The sequence below is a fragment of the Natator depressus genome, chromosome 5 (assembly GCF_965152275.1).
Source record: "Natator depressus isolate rNatDep1 chromosome 5, rNatDep2.hap1, whole genome shotgun sequence".
In the NCBI taxonomy this organism is placed as follows: Eukaryota; Metazoa; Chordata; order Testudines; family Cheloniidae; genus Natator; species Natator depressus.
In genome coordinates, this window is record NC_134238.1 from 4,999,066 (window position 1) to 5,020,542 (window position 21,477).

Below are 21,477 nucleotides of genomic sequence, written 5' to 3' on the forward strand. Positions count from 1 at the left end.
ATCATTAACTATTTCAGTGCTGATCATTTTAGCAGGAACATCCAGCTAATACACACTTCCAGTGTCCCTTTAACAGTGAAATTTGAAAAGTACATATTATACATGACAGGTGGTATATCAATGACAACCTGATTCATTGCCTTGCTAGTCACTCCTTGCAGTACTTCTCTGTAGCAGTGGCTCTCAAACTGTGGGGCGTGCCCCCTGGAGGAACATTCGGGGAGGCATGTGGCAGGGCTGGGGCCAGCCCCCATGTGGGGCAGGGAGGGAGTGCCACACTTCCAGGTGCGCAGCAGGGGCTGGGCCAGCCCCCTTGGGGGGCAGGGTGGGAGTGCCACACTTCCAGACCTGCTGCGCCCCCAGTCCAGCACTGTCTCCAGGCCCAGCTCTGCCCTCACTCCCTGTCCACCTCCAGCCCAGCTCCAGCAGCAGGTCCATTCCACCCCCTGCTCTGGTCCCAGACCAGCTCTGACACCAGCCCCAGCTCCTCTCCCATTCCCAGTTCCGCTCCCCACCTCTGCCTTCAGCCCAAGCTCCACTGCTGAGAAAGCCTTGGCTATGTGGTCATGGGGGAGTGTGGGGGCACGGACAGATTCCATTACTGGTAATGGGGTGGCGTGACTGAAAAAGGTTGAGCACCACTATTCTATAGCACTGACGTGTAGGCAGAATCATTACTACTGTATAAGACTTTCTTCAGAATAACCCTTTTCTACTAAGCCCTGTTGTTTCCTCTGCAGACTTTTTGCAAGAGAAGATAGTAAGCATGTTGTACAAATAGTTGGCCTGCGTGAGGTTCAAGTGGATACTGTAGACCTACTATTAGAGGTAATTTGATTGTTAATGCTTATTTTATCTTCTAAAGCCTCTGTTGCACTAACTTATCAAATAGGTTACCGTGGAGTGGAGAAGGTCATTTTTGGCATACGCAGGTGTTGCTGCTCCAGGTTGTATAATGTACACATGTGCATTCCATTATGGGACTCAAAAAGAGCATCAGTACAACTCTGAACAGCTTGGTGGCCACAGCAGAGCACGAAGGGACACTTTCAAAACTGCCTTTAATGAATGAGTTCATATGCAGCTAAGACAAGTTACAGTGATGCACATGAAAAGCTGACTTGGAGCTGTCACTGCTATGGCCACACCTCAGGTGGGATCTTTGCCATGAGGTTGAATGAACCACCCAAGAAATGACAATATCCCAGCAAAACCAACCCTGAAATATCTTGGAATATAAAAAAAATGGCTATATCCATATTTGCAGAAGAGATTTATGAAATATTTTTGCATTAACCTTACATCACTAAAAATAGTTCTAAAAGGAAAATGTAAGTAAAACTTTACAAACTGGCATGCACTGCATTTGGCAAACAAGACACAGATGGCTGATCTGAAAAGTTGATAGCATTAGGGCAGGTCTACACAACTGCGGGGATCGATCCACTGGCAGTCGATTTAGTGGGTCTAGTAAAGACCCGCCAAATCGACTGTAGATCACTCTCCAGTCAACCCCTGTACTCTACCCACAACGAGAAGAGTAAGGTAAGTCAATGGGAGATTTTCTCCCGTCGTCTCCCCGTGGTAACTTGACCTAAGGTACGTTGACTCCAGCTACGTTATTCAGCTCAGTAAGGAATTGAAAACTATTACCTGATAGTGTAGTTGACTTATTGTTTAGGACTTGGAACAATATTGTCCATTTATACACCACTTGACAGACACTATCTTCTGGGGTTTTGTTTTTCCATTAACTCTAAGCACAGGATACGGTGGAGACATTTCTGCAAATTCGAGTGCAGATCTGGTATACAGTAGATTAATACATTCCTCTGTATTATCACATCCTGCCTACAGAAGAGTTATTACATGGTTTTGTTCTCACAGATATCTTGGCAAAACAGCTCATTTCATATTGTCCATAGGCTCTTTCTGTGTTCAAAAGAGCCTTTAGACTCATTTGATGCTCTTGAATAGCATGCTACCAAATGTATTAGAAGAGTCTTCAATGCATACCTCATGATTATTCATTATTTACTGCTGCATTGGCTTCTGTTCACAAACTCTTCCCTGAATTTAGCTCTGGTTTAACAAATATTCAGGAGCTATAGCAGCCAGCTAGATTGCTGATTAAGAGTGGATGTCCAGCAGAAGGCATGAATACTGTATATTTGTATCTAAAGAGTGGTTTGATTTTGCTAGGTTGACATTTTATTGTATTCTTATTGTTCCATAAACTAAAATATAGACTCTGTTTTGTTTCCTTGCGATGCCCATTGTTGGTGGGCTCGCTGAAGCAATCTTGTGACTCTTCAGAGATTTGGGACAGAGAATTATCCAGAGTTGTAGCCCAGAAGGCCCTTAACCCATCTTCCACCTCTCACCTTGTTCCGTTCTTGGTAGTTAAATCTGAGTATAATTGATCACGTCAACCTTGCTGCTTGCTTTGACAATGTTTCATTTGCTCCTGGGTACAGGGATGGATGAGTGGATTGGCACTTGGTGTCACACATTACTTGCCTCTTAGATTTCTGGCTGACTAAACCTTTCAATGAGATTAGAACATGAATTTTTTTTAAAAATCATCCTGCTCATGAGTCCAACGGTAACCTCTGAAGCCTCATTTTGTTATTTTCATTTCCACCATACATTTATTCCATGTGATTTTGTATTGTAGTAATTTAACAAATAGGAATGGAAGTTCAATACACTGACATTCTTATGAATGGTCTCACTTTATAAACCCTTTGTCAGCCGCACTGAATACCAATAAATGGGGTTCTGAATCAATATACTACATGAATAGTGTGCATGTTTTGTATGTACAATTTACCTTTGTTTTGTCCCGTTTGTTTTCCAGGTAATTTTGAAGGGTGGGAAGGAGCGTAGCACTGGGGCGACTGGAGTCAACTCAGATTCCTCCCGTTCTCATGCTATCATCCAGATTCAAATTAAAGACTCTGCAAACAGAATGCGTGGAAGGTGAGGTTGGAAGCTGACTTATCGAATTTGATAGAGACATTTCAATTTCATCCTGTTGGCTTTAAATGAGACCGTGCACATCTGCAATGGCAGAGCAGCCATAGATGGTTAGTAAGTGGTAGTGAAGCAGTCAAGTGCAAGGACAGTCAGGATACAAGCTGTGATTTGCAGGTGTGTTTGCTGAGCTCCTGGGCTGTGTAGAATAGTGACCCAGTACCAGAGGTCCTTACTGAATGGCCATTGGTTGCAGCAGTAAGTGGGTATCCTTCCCACCTAGTCAGAGAAAAGATGGTCAGCTGCTTATTATTATTTTTGGATGTCAAAAAAAAAATATGGTAGGCACCTTCCAAACAAGTAAAATACAATCTTTATCCCAAAGAGCTTATTCTAACTGTAAGACAAGAGAGCAGGTCTGAGCAACAAATAATTGGGAGGGTGGGGAAGAAGGAGGGAGGAAGAGTGCATAAGATTACAAAGAGAAGGATATGTGGTTATGTAGGTGTGCCATGTTTTTAGTTATTGAAGGAGTGACGAAGCTGGGAGGGATGCAGGTGATAGTAGGAGAGGGTGGGGATATTGTGGAAGAAGAGGAAGATAGAGGGAGAAATTAGAGATCGGTAAAATAGCTAGCAGCCAAAAGAGGAAAGTTAGGGAAGAATATGAGAACAAATGGAGATCTTGAGGGAAAAAAGATCAGCAGGAACATACATTAGCTCTGAAACCATCTGACAATTCAGTGCATCAGTTAGTTCCCTTTAATTGGCTTTATAAACTGCACTGCATTTCTATCTGATTAGGACAGAGAACACTGGAATGAAACATCTGTTTTAGCTGGAAGGAGACCCAAAAAGTTATTCTTTTTTAAGTAATCTGTGTTCTCTCTCAAATTACTGGCATTGTGATCATCTAGAGATGGGAATGTGTTATACCTGAAATAGCTGCTCCATTAAACCGTGGCGCACTCTCATCACAAGTAATTAGACTTCCTGTTATGACTGTCTGTTACAGTGCCAGAATGCTCTGACTCTGTTCCAGTAGCTGCTGGTATTTCATTACTGTGATGCCTCTGAGACACTTGCAGTGGGTATTTCCCCCTGTTTTATGGTAGTAATATTTAATCTTTCTACTGATGGCATAGTGTGTTCCTGCTATCAGCTTAAAAAAAGAAGCTAAAGTAAAACCATCTTTTTGTTTTTTCTAGGATCTCTTTCATTGACTTGGCTGGCAGCGAGAGGGCAGCTGATGCCAGAGACTCAGACAAACAAACAAAAATGGAAGGAGCAGAAATAAACCAAAGCCTTTTAGCTGTAGGTTACTCACATTTGTAGAGAAGGTTTTTGTAATTATTGTTCTTTAGGTTGGTTCTTAGACTGACAGTAAACAAGGAAGTAACATGTGGATGGATCTCAATGGAAAATACACAATGCTAAATGCTGACAATTAAATTGCTCTCTAGTCATGAATCCGATTAGAAGAAAAAGACTTTGTGAGGAAAAACAACTTTTTAAATATATTCCTACAGCCAGATTAAAATAACACTGAAAAGTCAGATATTTTATCGTAAGTCCATGCCATATTTTCTATAGTAAATTCATGTTCTCTTTTTCTGTGAGGCTTAATGCAGGTTTGTAAAAACACTAAGATCCACTACTGAAAGGCCCTCTAGAATTGGAGAGTATTTATTATTATTATGGTGATAATATCAACTCTGTGTGCATATAAACACATTCTAATACCCAAGAACAAATGGTTGGAACCATTGTCCATTAGTATACCACAAAAAACTGTTACAGGACACAGAAATCAGGCAATTTAGATCCAGGGTTCCTACAACAACCGTATCTCCATCAACTTGAGTCATATATGCAGGTAAATATTTTACATTTCACACTGCTGTGTGATTTTTATGTGGTGGACCTGATTGTAATATTTGTGTACAACACCTTTTATTTTGTTATCGGAATGCAAAATTATGCCTCTGAAAAGTGGGAGGAAAACCATTCCCCTGATTGTCTCTGTTCTCATACAGTAAAATATCAGAGTTACGAACTGACCAGTCAACCACATACCTCATTTGGAACCGGAAGTACACAATCAGGCAGCAGCAGAGACAAAAGGAAGAAAAAGAGCAAATCCAGTACAGTACTGTGTTAAACATAAACTACTAAAAAAATAAAGGAAAAGCAGCATTTTTCTTCTCCATAATAAAGTTTCAAAGCTGTGTTAAGTCAATGTTCAGTTGTAAACTTTTGAAAGATCAACCATAATGTTTTGTACAGAGTTACGAACAACCTCCATTCCTGTGGTGTTCGTAACTCTTTGATTCTACTGTAATTCCAGAAAATCTGGATGAATTTTTATCATACTTTCCAGAAAACTTCCCTTTGGGACAGGGAAAAAGCATGAGACTTTTCATGCTGAAAGGAAATATTATGAAGACATTTATAAGCTCATTGAAACAAGTGTTTAAAGAGAGAGAGTCAACCTGATATTAGTGAGTTTATGAATTTAAAGTATTTTCCTGTTAGAAGGAGTAAATCCCGCCCATGAGTCTCCCTACCAACTTTTGTGGTTTTAGAGTCGGATTTTTCTTTTACTTCTTGTTGTGTGAATAACCCACACAAATTAGAAAAAATTGACTGTGCAAGACAGAGTGAAACTGATTAAAGGTGCATTACAAAGCAATTTGTGAATAAATTGAAAAGAGAAACTTTTCTTCTCTAATCTCCTCTGAAGGTGCGATCACAGGGGTCTACCATTGAACCCTACCCCAAGCAGAATTTTTACCCCAAAAAGGGAGAAATACCATAGAATTTTAAGAATAATTCACCATTGGAACAACTTACCTAGGACTGTGGCAGATTCTCCATCACTTGAACTCTTCAAATCAAGGCTGGATGTCTTTTCAAAAGATCTGCTATAGCTCAAACAGAAGTTTATGAGCTCAGTGCAGAAATTATTGGATGAGGTTCTCTGGCCTATGTTAGTAGCTCAGATTAGATGATCATAATGGTCACTTTTGGCTTTAAAATCTGTAACATTCACTAGGGACTTTGTTGCTATTGATTTCATGTGGAAGGTGCTCAGATACTTGTTATGGTAAGCAGTATAAAACCCTAAAATAGAGAGAGAATCTCTTTCAATTAGAGGCCTCTTAAGTGTAATTTCTAACAATAATTAAAATACATTCAGAAAAAAAAAGTGATTTGAAGTGGATGGTGTCCCATTAAGAATGCAGTGTCTGTCTCAAGCTAGAGTTACTACCACAGTACTGTAATCTGTCTCAAGATATTTTCTCCTGTCACTGCTAGTACTCTCACTAGTAATGGCTTCCCGCAGTGGGCCCATGGTTCATTTTCTCAATCGTAGAAAGCATCCGAGTCTGGTATGGATTGTGACACACTTTTACTTGTGCTGGTGAAGACACATGGTAAAAAGAGATGGACATTTGAAAATATCAGTCTTTTAATAGGCAACGAACAAATCAAGAGGCAGATGTTTCTCCAAGATTACATGCTGTTCTTGCTGATAATTATTAACAAGAAAATAGATCATGGGTACCTTTTTCAGGAAGGCACACTTGCATTTAGCTGCTCAGGTCCCATTAATTTTAATGGGAGTTCTATAGCTAAATCCCACTCTCTGTGTTGAAAGTGTAGCCCTAATGTTTTGTGTGTGTCCATTATTAATCTGCCAAAGGGACTCTCTTGTTATGGGATGGTGAAATAGTCACTCAGATGTTAAGACTGCAAGTGTTATTGTGCATATGTTTATCTGTGGGTCTCCGGAAGCCGGCAGCCTTCCCCACTCCTTAGTGTAAGGAAGCGTAGTCTGCTGCTGTCTGTTCTAAGGATATAAGGGTGATAGGGGAAATAGTGAACTCTCATAGTTTTGGGTACCGTTTCAATACATTTTTTTCTCTCTCTCCCCTTTTTAGTTAAAGGAATGTATTCGGGCTCTGGATCAGGAACACGCTCATACTCCTTTCCGGCAAAGCAAATTAACTCAGGTAAAACCAAAAACCAAGCCAGTGATTGACACTTCACTGAACAGAGTTGAAATGATAGTAATAAAATTAAATAAGCCATGATTTGGTGACTGCATATTGTTAACCCGTTGGAGACTGGACACTTGCATAGCTTCCCAAGCATTCATTCGGATTATAAAGGAAACATAAGCATTCACAAGGTTAATGCCAGCTGACAGCAAAAGCAACAGTTACTCACTCCCTGGGGAATTGTCTATTGGGGGAGGTCCCAGAAGTTGGAAAAAGACTAATGTAGTGCCCATCTTTAAAAAAGGGAAGGAGGATGATCTGGGGAACTACAGGCCAGTCAGCCTCACCTCAGTCCCTGGAAAAATCATGGAGCAGGTCCTCAAGGAATCAATTCTGAAGCACTTAGAGGAGAGGAAAGTGATCAGGAACAGTCAGCATGGATTCCCCAAGGGCAAATCATGCCTGACTAACCTGATTGCCTTCTGTGATGAGATAACTAGCTCTGTGGATGAGGGGACAGCAGTGGATGGGTTATTCCTTGACTTTAGCAAAGGTTTTGATACGGTCTCCCACAGTATTCTTGCCAGCAAGTTGAAGAAGTATGGGCTGGATGAATGGACTATAAGGTGGATAGAAAGCTGGCTAGATTGTCGGGCTCAACAGGTAGTGATCAATGGCTCCATGTCTAATTGGCAGCCGTTATGAAGCGGAGTGCCCCAAGGGTTGGTCCTGGGGCCGGTTTTGTTCAATATCTTCATTAATGATCTGGAGGATGGTGTGGATTGCACCCTCAGCAAGTCTGTAGATGACACTAAACTGGGAGGAGTGGTAGATACACCGGAGGGTAGGGATAGGATACAGAGGGACCTAGACAAATTAGAGGATTGTGCCAAAAGAAATCTGATGAGGTTCAACAAGGACAAGTGCAGAGTCCTGCACTTAGGACGGAAGAATCCTATGCACCACTACAGACTAGGGACCCAATGGCTAGGCAAAAGTTCTGCAGAAAAGGACCTACGGCTTACAGTGGACGAGAAGCTGGATATGAGTCAACAGTGTGCCCTTGTTGCCAAGAAGGCTAATGGCAATTTGGGCTGTATAAGTAGGAGCATTGCCAGCAGATCAAGGGATGTGATCATTCCCCTCTATTCGACATTGGTGAAGCCTCATCTTGGGTACTGTGTCCAGTTTTGGGTCGCACACTACAAGAAGGATGTGGAAAAATTGGAAAACGTCCAGCGGAGAGCAACAAAAATGATTAGGGGGCTGGAGCACATGACTTATGAGGAGAGGCTGAGGGAACTGGGATTATTTAGTTTGCAGAAGAGAAGAATGAGGGGGGATTTGATAGTTGCTTTCAACTACCTGAAAGGGGGTTCCAAAGAGGATGGATCTAGACTGTTCTCGGTGCTGGCAGATGACAGAACGAGGAGTAATGGTCTCAAGTTGCAGTGGGGGGAGGTTTAGGTTGGATATTAGGAAAAACTTTTTCAGTAGGAGGATAGTGAAGCATTGGAATCGGTTACCTAGGGAGGTGGTAGAATCTCCTGCCTTGGAGGATTTTAAGGTCCACTTGACAAAGCCCTGGCTGGGATGATTTAGTTGGGGATTGGTCCTGCTTTGAGCAGGGGATTGGACTAGATGACCTCCTGAGATCCCTTCCAACTCTGATATTCTATGATTTTATGAATGGTGTGGTGGAGAGTTCACTAAACTCCAGGATAAAGTTATTTTATTCCTGTGTGAAGTTCTATATGGAGAATCTTGTAGATCAGTTGTTCTGAGATGTTCATATGGTGGACAACCACTTAGAGATAGTCTCGTGATTACATTCTTTGTAGTACTATCATGCAAGCTGTAATCAGGATCACGTTACTCTAATTGTAACATATGCTTTATTCTCCCAAACACACCGGCACTTTTGGGGTGCCCAGTAAGAAAATGGGCTTGTTTAAAGGACAGATTCAACACTTGAATTCAGTTTAAATCTTATATGAAAAAAAATCACAACAGAGGCAAGTTGTTTAGGTGGGAGAAGAGAGGGACACTTGGTTCTAAACTGTTAAACTGGATTGTTTAAAAGAAATACATTAGTTGCTGAGAATCTTAAGCTATATTTTTCCTCCTCCTCCAAGGTATTAAAAGATTCTTTCATTGGAAATTCTAAGACGTGTATGATAGCTAATGTGTCACCTAGTCACATAGCTACGGAACACACCCTGAACACATTACGATATGCTGACAGGTAGGTGACTTAAATTTTCCATGTTGAGAGTCAAAAAGGAGTTATGGTTTGAGATGAAAATATTTGGATTGCATCAACTGGTGAGTTCTTAGGGCAAAGAGCAAAAAATGCATCTTACAGTGCATAAATATAATCATCTGCTACACTATTCTATTGGGGCACTTAATTCTCATGGGTGTTTTAAATTCTTCTTTCAGATGATACATAATTTAGGTCCTAACAGCTTGTAGTGATTCAAATCTCATGGTACTCCTCATAACAGTAAGGTTGATAACCCCAACATCCTTGACAAACTCTAGTTTTATTTGTATGATGGTACTTCCCGGAATATGTTAGATGCTGTCCGTACCCAGAGGAAGATGCATTGTGAACTCTTCGGGTCAAGGACTCCGAACACAAGCAACACAGAAAAGGGTGGAGGAGAAAGATAAGAGACAATCAAAAATGTTCTTGATATCAGCTATCACCAAAAGCCATGTTAGTTCATTAATTTCCTATAGACATCAAGATGGACGTGGGTCTTGAGGAGGGGTTTTGAGGAGAGGAGAAGTAGATACAATTTCCTTCAGTTTAAATTGGTCAGAGGTATTCTTCACTTCCTAATTTAAAACTGTTGTGTATTGTTATTGTTCCCCATTGAAACTGCTACAGAAATGCAGTTACTTCTGTGGAGGTTTGCAGCAGCTGATGATCTGATGCCTCCATGGATTAGCCAATGATTAAAATCCAAATTGTGACATTGAAGTCAATATTTAATGTACCAAAGTATTAGTTTGCTCTAATGATATTGTAAATTATTTGAAAACATTTAATTTTTCTAATGCACAGTCCTTATTTACAGGGTAAAAGAACTAAAGAAAGGGATTAAATGTTGTACCCCTGTCACAAACAGATGTCGGATAGCTGGAAATGTATCTCCAAAACGTATCCAGAACTCTCCTTCCACGCACATGGGAGATAAGAGCTCTCCAAAGAAAGTAAAACTAGGACTCCATCATCCTTTAAGTTCTTTGAGAATAAAGGCATCCCCTTCAGTGTTCCATCCAACCAATGTCCCTTTTTCCTCTACCCCAAAAGGAGCCAAGGGTCATGTCCACAAAGGAAATCAGAGCTCACCATGGCTCAGTCGCACCAGTCCCATTAAAGGAATGCTAAAGATAGGGCATCCCGTGAAGAAAAAGATTGATGATCTGACACTGCCATCTGAGAAGCATCACACTGGAAAAGATTTTGTTGTCGCAGCAGCTGCAGTCCCAGAGACAAAAGAGAATGGCCAAGGAGATAATTGTATTCAAGATAAACAACCTGTCAGATGCCTGAAAATACAGACAGTGCAACCTGTACAAAAGCAGCTCATTTCCAGAGATGGCTTTTCCTTTGGAGATGGCAATCACCCATCAGACAGCAGTCAGCGCTATGCAAATGTTTTTACTAAACCATGCATTGAAACTTGGGCAAATCTCCCTCCACATCAGAAAGAAAGGGAACAACATTTGCGCCTTTACCACCAGCAGTTTCAGCAGCTACCTATTCTACAGCAGAAGTTGAACTATCAACCACTTGAGAGGTTTTTAGCCCAATACAAGCCCCAGGAAATTACAGTTAAACAAGACCAGAGCCTTCCTCCCACGGACTCACAATGCAAAGAGGGGATGCTGCTGGAAGACCTGGACGACAGTGATTTTAGTGAAGACTCTTTCTCACCTATATCCAACCAAAGGAAAGTTAAAAGAAACACCAGTGAGAGCAGCCAGCTTTCATTTTTCCTTCATCAGAGAGAACAAGAAAGTGAGGAGGAGAAAGGCCGAGAGAGACAGGGTTTATTGTTTGAACATGCAACACATACACAAGAGCATGAACTTAATGACAGTTGGGACTATGGGAAGGACTTTACATTTCCAGAACCAGGGGAGCCTATTATAGATGGAGAAAGCAGCAAGACTCAGTCTGAGTGGAGCACAGAGGACGACTTCACTATTGATTCTTCTGTGAACAATAATACTGCAGAAAAACCTTATTGCTTGCGGGAAGAACTTGTCCATAACTGGAAAAACAGCAAGGATTTACCAGCTGATCACAAGCAATACAAATCCGAATACCGACATCTAGTGTATCCTGGTGAAAGCTCCTCATTCCCAGAAAAGGGGACACAAAGTCCCCATGTTCTCCACACATTGGATTCGGGGACTACAAAATGCAACAAGGTCAGCCTTCCACATGCACAAAGGGAAGAATCCATCAAAGATGGACAAGCTCCAGTTGCAGGAAACGTAGAAGGGAAGAAACTAAAAAATGGAGCTAGCCCCTGTGGAGCTTCTAATACTTCATCAGAATTCACTTCTGAGCTGATGGCCCCTCTGACAAGGTCATTCCTTGATAGTGAGGAGGCAGCTGATCAAGAAGAGACTCTCCAAGTGAAACAGATGTTGGAAAGAAAAACCTGTAGCCCCAGCAAAAGATTAGAGGGAGAGGCCAGGCAGTTTCTTAGAACTAAAGCCTCACCAACAGAGAGCATGCCTGGGCTGGGTGAACAAATGTACCACGGTGAAAGGAAGTCCACTCTGCAGCACTCCCCACAAACTGAGAACAAGCAGCTCTCACAGTCCTGTCATGATGCAAAGCCTTCTTGTAGCCTTGGAGGTTCATCTCCGTGGAACACACGTCAAAGTTCTATTAATGGTTTATTTGTCCGAGATGAAGATTTGACAGAAGCATCAGCATCTGTCAGAGTCAAAAACCCTTGTGGAGAGAATGAAGATGAATTGTTTCCTCATAACTTAAAGTGCAGAAAATACCTGGGTAACAGCAGGCAGTATGATGCTGATGCTGAGAATACCACTGGTAGCCTGTTGAGCGGCCCAGAAAAATCTAGCATGGGTAAAGGACCCAACATTGGGCCTACGTCTCAGACCGTACATGCTGATTTGCCTGAAAAGGGTTATTTTTCCTGTGCCCCATCCATTCTGAATGCAGGAAGAGTGGAGTGTACAACTTCATCCCCCTCTAGAGAAAGCAGCCCACTGCAGCCCAGGTCAGAATTCAGGAGCAAGGACTTGAACCATTCTGAAGATACATTCAAGTTTTCATTCAGTGGTGAGGAAATAGGGCTGCTTAAGAGTAAACTGATGCAAAGTATTTTTACCCAAGACTGTGGTGGTGCTGCGGAACAGGATTCAAGATCCGTTACCAGAGAGATCAGATCATTAGCAAATCAAGACACTCGCCCAAATGCGTCCATCATTAGCGACCAGATCAATACATCAGAAACATCAAACTGGAACAGAGAAGCACTGGGAAAGGCTCAGTAAGTTTGTATCAAGTACACTATCTTCTGTTGCATGGACTAGAGACACTGACCACACACATTGTACTTTTGCTTAAATGTTTTATATGGTGCTATATGTATTTTACAAACACGTACATACACCTTTTTGGAGTCAGATATATAGAGAAGTTGTTAGATAACTACTGCATCCCTACGGCAACAAATATGAAACGGCCAGTCCAGCTAACCAGATAGCGAAATCAGATACCCACATTCAAGATAGTAAAAGCTAGCCCAGGGGCGGGCAAACTTTTTTGCCTGAGGGCCACATAGGGTTTCTGAAATTTTATGGAGGGCCCCTCCCCTGTCCCCTGACTGCCCCCGGGACCCCTGCCCCTGACTGCCTCCCGCTGCCCCATCCAACCCCCCCTCCTTCCTGGCTGCCCCCCTGAAGCCCCTGCTGTCATTCAACCCCCCTGTTCCCCGCCCCCTGACCACCACCCTGAACTCCCCTACCTTCTATCCAACCCCCCCTGCTCCCTGACCACGCTGCCTGGAGCGCCAGTGACTGGCGGCACTACAGCCACGCCGCCCAGAGCACCAGGACAGGCAGCCGGGCTGCCCGGCTGGAGCCAGCCATGCCACCATGCAGCACAGAGCACCGGGTCAGGCCGCGGCTTTACAGCTGCGCTGCCTGGCAAGAGCTCGCAGCTCTGCCCCCCAGAGCATTGCGCCGGCGGCGCAGTGAGCTGAGGTTGTGAGGGATGGGGCTAGCCTCCTTGGCCAGGAGCTCAGGGGTCAGGCAGGAGGGTCCCGCGGGCCGGATATGAGTTTGCCCACCTCTGAGCTAGACATTGCCCTCCCATTATCTAACAGACATGGATCCAGATGAACTGGCTGTGACTCAACCCCTTTCAGACAGAAGCAGTGCTTGCTGGCAGAGAGAAGCACCTAGAGGAGTTAATAGAGGTGTCTGCACTGTGTATGGAAGGTCACGTGCCAGACTTTCACCAGCATGGTTCACAGTCTCAAGGTCCTACTGGGCAGCATTTTTGCTCCTGGATTCCAGCTGGTAAGAGGCATTATGGGCCACTGTGCCATCTATGACTAGCCAAGAAGCTGTGGGCCACTCCCCTCTTAGTCATCCATGGCTAGACTACTGCAATCCACTGTCCTTGGGACTCAAACTAGTGCAGAAAGTAGCTGCTCAACCTTCTGTGTGGTGTGGGCCAGCATAAATACATAGCTTCTGTGCTAAAGTCTCTGCACTAGCTACTTGTTTACTTCTAGACTCAGTTCAAGGTGTTGAAGACTCTTCTTTTCTTGTACCCCGTCATCACAGCAAAGACCAGCTGAGAAGTGCTTGCAGCTGAAGCCTGTTTAAATGCCCAGGCCAGCTTTTCAGTTGATGTAAGTTGGCATAGGCCACTAAAGTCAACGGAGCGACATAGGTGTACATGACATGAAGATCTTGCCTGGAATATGTTCAGTGGCAGAGCTTTCCCAGCTGAAGCCCTCCATCTGTGGAATTTCCTCTCCTTAGAAGTTTGTCAGAGCCCACTAATAATTGTTACAGGTGGCACGGAGAGGTATGTAACCATCATTATTTTTTTGTTATGTTAATTAGGCAGGTTGTGATTCAAGCCCATCGAGAGCAGCTGGATGAAATGGCATCCCTGTGTTTTAAGGAAGAGACCTTGATAAATCAGATGTCGGCAGCAGTAAGTGTTTCAAATGATGACTTCAGTGCTCACTGAACTTCTGTAAGAATCCTAAAGAGCATTAATCGGAATTAGTGACATCCTACCCATCAATTCCCGTTCTCAGTCTCTCCGCTTTTTTGGAGCCGAACCTTATCTGATACCTGAGTCAGATTTCTAGGAGACTGTTCAGTTCCAAGGCTTGTTGTGCCTTGGCTGATCTCCACTCTGCCAGTTACTTGGCTAGAGATTGAGAGTGACATGCTGACTATGAACAGTTTAAGTTAAAACATCTTTTTCTTATCTCATACCAGTCTCCAGGGATATCACAGCATTCAGAATGCTTCTACTTCCCGCATGAAGCTTTTGTCACTGCCGTGTGGGTCAAATTACAGTCAGTAGTTCAGAAAATCAGCACACTGGTGAAACATGATGTCTCCCTGTATATAGACATTAGTAAAAGGTCCTCACATATCAATCTCTCACCTGGGATTCCCTTACCTGTCCCACCACAGATCTGCTGATTCCTAGTCAGCAGGGCCTCGCTCACCCAGTTCTTTCCACTGTGTCCTGCTCCATCACCGCAGCTCTGGCTTGCTTCCCTCAGTCACACTACGGATTCCTTAGGATAGGTTTCAGAGTAACAGCCGTGTTAGTCTGTATTCGCAAAAAGAAAAGGAGGACTTGTGGCACCTTAGAGACTAACCAATTTATTTGAGCATGAGCTTTCGTGAGATGAAGTGAGCTGTAGCTCACGAAAGCTCATGCTCAAATAAATTGGTTAGTCTCTAAGGTGCCACAAGTCCTCCTTTTCTTTATTCCTTAGGATAGTGGTTCTCAACCAGGGGTACATGTACCCCTGAGGGTACCTAGAGGTCTTCCAGGGGGTACATCAACTCATCTAGATATTTGCCTAGTTTTACAACAGGATACATAAAAAGCATTAGTGAAGTCAGGACAAACTAAAATTTCATACAGACAATGATTTGTTTATACTGCTCTACATACTATACACTGAAATGTAAGTACAATATTTATATTCCAATTGACTTATAATTATGTGGTAAAAACTAGAAATTAAGCAATTTTCCAGTAATATTGTGCTATGACACTTTGGTATGTTTACTTGCTTACAAAATCAGACATAGTTTTTAAGTGAGGTGAAACTTGCGGGTATGCAAGACAGATCAGACTCCTGAAAGGGATACAGTAGTCTGGAAAGGTTGAGAGCCACTGCCTTAGGATATCCTTGTCACTGTTCAGGGTAGCTGCCCCTATATTCCCCCTTTAGGGTCCAGGCAGGGTTCCCACTCCAGGCTCCTCTCCTATCCCCTCTCTGGGGTGGAGACCCATGTCTCTCTCCCTCCTGATCAGGGTATTTCCAGGCTGCACAGTTCCCAGACTATGTTGTGATATCCCCAGCAAAAGACAGACTGCCTAAGCAGGCCTGTTTCACTTCTCTCCTCAGAGAGAGTAAACAGTGTAATTGACCACAAGTAAGTTATCACCCAGCTCATTCTATGAAAATACATTGATCCTTAAGGTAAAAGCATTACAGAGAAAATATATTAAAATAATTAAAGAAGCTGCATGTATACTAGTAAGCTTACCAGAGATCACCCCAGCTGCAACCAGCGCTCAAGGTGGTGATCAGTCCTTCAAGCTCCACCCAGGGGTTTTTTTGTGGTCACAAGTTCATAACAGCTTTCACTCAGAACAAGCACACTCATTAGTAAGTCAGTTACTCCTTTATTCAGTTTGTGTGTGAACTTCCCTCATGTAACAGGTGAGCAGCATGCAAACCCCCTCCCCCGCACCCTGCCCCGCCCCTGCAAAGCTTCAGAGATTGAGTCCATATGAGGGAGTCTGCAATCCCCTCCTCCTAAGTAGTTCCTAGGAATTCCACTTCACATATATTGTCCCAAAAGATCAATCAGGTCTGCTCCATTGTTCAGCATAGTTTTTTGAAGCTCACAATACTTCCCAGAGATTGCATTAATCCTGTCTTCCTCCTAAAGAAGTTCCATGCAGGCCCACAATAATACATACTCCTTTGCATTTGTAATGAACTCCTAAAATACTCAGACTTAGTTCAATAAGGCTTAACTTAGTCAGTTTTCTCCAGGATATCACAGGAAATTGGATAACTATCACAATCCGCACCTTGGGTTTTAGTCCCATTACCTTGTGCAGGCATCCACACAGCCCTACGTGCATCATCACCAGCCAGTCCTCTCAGGTTATCCTCTTCTCTTGCTTGTAAAAGCACACAGCTCTCATCTGGTTTTGTAACAAGCCCCTCTAAACCCAGGATTGTTTTACTTTACATTTCCCAGATCAAAGTCTTGCTGCCTTTTCAGCTCTCTGTCTGTATCACTGAAGCTAAGCTCCCCTTCTGAATCCCCTATTGTCAAAGGCATTTTAATTCCAAACAGCTTCAAACTTCAAGTGTGGCTGCAGGGACTCTTGCCTCACAGAATTCAGAATGGGAGCCACCATGTGGCAAGTCTACCATGCTTTCCAGCTGACAGCACTGGTGCTGCTTTACTGAATAATGTTTCCAGGGATGTTCAGTAAGGGGCTTGACAAGCAGCATCTTAATACTCCATTTGTTTAGCCAGAGGCAGCTCTCCTTTTTTAAAATATTTAAGTTTTTCCTCCTGAATTTCTGTCATTCACTGGAAGCGACTTGGAAAATATATTCACCTGCTCCCTATGGGCAAGTAAGAGTCCATGGCAGTGGTGTGTTACCCCAAAAAACAGGTTTCGGGGTGCTCCTAGAATAGCCCACCTATTGCCCATCAATCTCTTTTCCCTCGGGCATGGGTCTTGAATGTAGCTAAGGAAGTGCATGGGAGACACAGATACAACCTTCCAATAAAATGGTTGACACAGGCAGTATTCTTTCCGTAATAAAACCAACGAATAATCCCTAACACAATAATAATCTAGAAACACAAATCCCCTTATAAGAAGTTGTAGCGCATCCAAACCGCATAACACACAGTTCAAATGATTCTAAGTTACTGTGCTCTGTAACTGATCGCTGACAGCAATTCTTCAATTGAAATTTACTTTGGGATTGAGTCAGAGCTTTCTTACCAACACCACAAATTCCTACCATGTGACCTAAAGGTTTCCGTTCAGTTCTTCGTATACAGGTATTGATATCACCAGCCCATCCCCACCACCTTCCCTGCCCCCCCAAAAAATCGCATGGACAAGCCCAGCTGAGTGGGGCCTACAATTGAATGGGCTGTGGAGACGGTCACAGTGCTGATTCCCACCAGGTCAGGACTGAGGTGCATTGATAGGAACGGGCTTGCGTTGCATCTGTCCTGGAGATTGGAGAGAAGAGGGTGGGACAGCTGAACTGGAGAATGGCAAGAGCAGAGACCATTTCAAATGTGCTTTTCTTACTACTGTATTTGGCACCCAGTAAATACCATAGTTATGTAGGACTGTTACCATCCCGATCTATGATCCAGCCCCCTTTGCCAGCAATAACTTCACTGGAAGAAAAAAGTACAGGGGGAGCAGTAGGGAGGCAGACTGTAAATAAGCCAGTTAGCCCCAGTAGCTGGGGCCCCAAGACTCTTGCAAACAGAGCTGTGCTATTTCTCAAGGTCAGGCCTTTAACAAGAGAATATTGAGTGCACTGATGGCACTGGAAGTAGAATGCCAAACATACTTTTATTTACTGCTTCAGAAGAGCAGCTCTTTTCCTCACGCCTCACTCTGTGCATGCTAGTTATTCCCCCCCAGCCCCATCATCCACCGTCCAGCATTAATTTTGTTGATTTGTTTTCCACTCTAGGATTTTGAAAATTATGTGACCAAACTGGACGAAATCCTGATGCTGAAATCAAAGTGTATCCAAAGCATGCGAGCCCAGCTTCAGCTCTATTTAGCCTGTCCCGAGACTGACGCTGCCCTGCAAAGAACTACAACACCTTAGTCCGCTTCAGGTTGCATTCATCCCGCACTGACTAGTTACTGCAACAAATGCTCACTATTTCCCCACCATTGGTGGTCAGGTACCCCTGCAGCAAGGGAGGTGGCGAGTGTAACGTTTGGTGTTTATGATTAACATATATTTTAGATAATGGCTGAGAGAAATTTAAGTAAATGAGAAATCTTTATAGATCTGGTTTGAAGCCAGGGGCTCTGTATTCTTAGGTCCATCCTTATAATAGGAAACCATACGCTCTGAAGCAATAATTCTGTAGCCTCAAAATGCACACTGCAGCAGCAGGAGTCCCAGTCTGTGGTTTTCAGACGCGCTCCTCTCGTTAGAGGCACTTGTGTGCTGCTGAGAAAATGACGCAGCTAGGAAAACACTTTGAAACCAGAAAAGCCTGTGAAAAGAAAGATTCCAGACTTACAAGAACTGGTTGAAGAAGGGAGTGAGGAAATGGAGGCGAACAGCTGTTTGCTGGAATAAAATAACCCAGACAGAGGTTTAATGAAAATCTAGTTGCAGCCAGACTGGTTTATAGTTTCAGAAGAACCAAGGTGGTAGCTACAGTCATTCTGTGCCCGCTACTAACACTGCAGACCTATCGTAAGGATGTTTTAAGTGATGGACAATAAATGACTTATTAGAAGGCTCATGTGCAAGAGAACTTGCACTGAAAATTCACGTAACCTGCTGCTGCCTGTACTGAGTTTACATTGGTGCCAGTTAATCAGAGGATCTTGGCCTAGTGGTAGGTGGGGTGGCTGTGGGTCTGTCCACTGCTGCCGTTTATGCGGTAGTACAGTTCTCCCGTTCAGATCAAACTGCAGAACTGATTTTTCCCCTTCTGAGCCAGCTGCAAAATATCCCCAGCTTGTTGTGGGGGGGTTAGACGCTCATTAGCCTCACTATTTCCTGAAGTTGGCCGCTGAACCCCACCCATCAGAGCCATCAACTGGATCCCTCCACAGATGCAACAGACAGGTCTCTTACGTCCCACATTTGCTCCACAAAGGAGTATACCAGCTTAAGCCATAAGCGACCTTGAAGAATATGCTTAGATCATGTACTCCAGAAACTGAACACATTCTAAAATCTATTCTAAAAGGAATCTGAGTTTATAAAGAACTTTGATCTAGCCAAAAGGGGCTTGATCAAAATATTGCAGTTAATCATAAGTGTCAGGGGTGAAATAACAAGTGTATCCTTTGAGAATCTGAATTTCCAGTCTGCAACCATAACTGCACTGGAGCCTGGGCTTATGACCGGCATTAGTACAGTAACCTTTCAGCTAGATAGACATACAGTGTTAGCCAGCAGCTTGGGGCTTTGCAAAGGTAACATCCCTGTGCAAATGCTCCTAGAAACTTCACATATAACAAATGCTCAGGAACAGAATTCCAAGGCAAGAAATATGCAAAGCAACCCTAAGTTTAGAAGTGATCTTTCAAAGCTCTCTGACTTCCCTTGCTGTCAGGTCTCCCTCTTGTAACCGGTTGGCTTATCTCTGGGAGCAGAGAGACGATTTATTCCAAGATCTGAGGAGTTAAGGTTTTTAATGTATTCAGATTACATTACATTACAGATTACATTTTGCAATAGTGTCCATAGCAATTTCTTAGTATATTTGCAGAAGACAAAGCTTGGTGGAGTGCTGTGGATAGCATGCAGGTTAGGCAGGAGCTGGGGGAAGGAGGTGGGAGGGAAGTGGATGCAGCGGTCACAGGAAGAGGAGAGGGTTCCTCTGAGCAGATGGTTATATACAGAGCAGGAAGTGAGCGCCTGCCAAGGCGAAGACTAGAAGCAAGTTGCAGGACTCGGTGTCTTTAAATTTGGGAAGCAGAGGGGCCCCAAAGGCATGCAGGCAGGCACAGAGTGTAATAAAACCTCCATTTACCAGGGAGAAGAGTTTTAAAGACAGGCTCAGCAAAGCAAAAGCCTGAAAGTTCACCGGGAGGGGGGTTAGACACGTTATTTAAAATGGCCATTTCTAAGCAGGGGGCCGGAGAAGAACCATTTGTGACACCAGTTGCATGAAAAACCCATTGAGCTTACCTCACTAGTTTTCCAGGATGTATCAGTGACAATCTGGATGAGCGAACCAGCCAGCCGTCCAGGAGGTGGTAGCTAGTTTGGATACAGGATTTTTGCACCTCAGCTGAACCACCATATAAGCCTTAAATGCTCTGTCTCAGTGCTCGTTCTTCTCAGTTCTCCTGTATGAAGGGGATTAGAACTGGCACATTTCAGCCTAGCAACCCCATTTCACAATGAGAGTTCACTGAGCAGAGCGTGATTCTCCCTGTAAATGTTAAGTTAAAAGGATACCCAATAACTTGAAATCTAGGCAGTTTTTTCAAAAGGAGGTAAGTCCTCTCAGGTACTACATGTGTCCCTGGGTTGTGGTGGCACAATCGAATTTTTCTATTTAATGCATTTTTTTCTCCTGTTACTGTGTAAGAAACTCTCATAAACAGGAGAGGAAACTAAGGCACCAAGCCTGGAAACATTTGCACGCATTAACATTCAGCACACAGTAGTGTATTACATGCCCACTTGTTTGGAGAATTGGGTTCTGAGTGTGGAGAGGAAACAGAAATATTGACTACACAAGCTGCTGTCAAATGCACTAACAATATTTCCCCCTCCAGTCTTTCAGTTCTGTTATTTAGGTGTTACTTTAATTCGTCTGCAAGTTGGTGTCTCTTTACAGCTATGATCGAGATGGTTTTCATTTCAGATTGATGAATGGGGTGTGCACAGAGTCTTTATAAAACAACCTTGTTGTATGAAGAGCCTGACCATGTAAAATCACGTAAACTAAGAACTAAAATTAATTCACTTTGGAATTTGAGTGCAGTGAGTGGATGCTAGCGTGCATGGCTGACTTCTGTGTTGTGCTTAAATTTACTGTATTTAAATTAAAATTCTATTGACTACAAAAGGCTCTTGTACACTTTGTCCAGGATTAAATGCATTGTTGAGATCTAATCCAAATTAGATTGTAAAAGATAATACTCCACGGGGCAGAAGTATTACCCCCACATCCCCACACACAAGCCCAGCACTTCTATTGACATCAGAAGCATCATGCCAGTAACTTCACCAGCTGCACACGACTGATAATTTTTTTTAAAAATGATTTGCAGCCTGCAGCCCCTCCCGTCCGAGAGTCTTGCACGCTGTTACAATGAGCACAGCGACAGGGAGAGATGACTGACCACACCAGAAACCTGTGGCAGAACAAAGAATAGAAATAGGTTTTGAAGTTTAAAAACGTGCCCTGGTGTAACAAGTGCCATGATAGGCTGCCACTGGTGTTTGCATGCT

At 43.3% G+C, this 21,477-nt stretch overlaps 1 protein-coding gene and 1 long non-coding RNA gene across 2 annotated transcripts in view; one reads left to right on the top strand and one right to left on the bottom strand.

The window, feature by feature from the left end:
- Positions 1-21,080, top strand: part of KIF24 (kinesin family member 24) — a 40,231-nt gene extending 19,151 nt beyond the window's left edge. Inside the window, exons 6-13 of the mRNA XM_074952269.1 lie at positions 741-828; positions 2,861-2,982; positions 4,184-4,289; positions 6,920-6,991; positions 9,115-9,224; positions 10,066-12,528; positions 14,117-14,210; positions 18,007-21,080. Of these exons, the coding sequence (XP_074808370.1) occupies positions 741-828; positions 2,861-2,982; positions 4,184-4,289; positions 6,920-6,991; positions 9,115-9,224; positions 10,066-12,528; positions 14,117-14,210; positions 18,007-18,147 (3,196 nt within the window). The 3' untranslated portion in view covers positions 18,148-21,080. The remainder of the gene's footprint in view (positions 1-740; positions 829-2,860; positions 2,983-4,183; positions 4,290-6,919; positions 6,992-9,114; positions 9,225-10,065; positions 12,529-14,116; positions 14,211-18,006) is intronic.
- Positions 2,918-15,964, bottom strand: LOC141987175 (uncharacterized). The gene is made up of 3 exons (XR_012639464.1): positions 15,800-15,964; positions 14,691-14,846; positions 2,918-2,960 (listed from the first exon to the last, which is right to left on the bottom strand). It is a non-coding gene; the product is annotated as an uncharacterized LOC141987175 (long non-coding RNA).
- Positions 21,081-21,477: the final 397 nt, after the last annotated feature.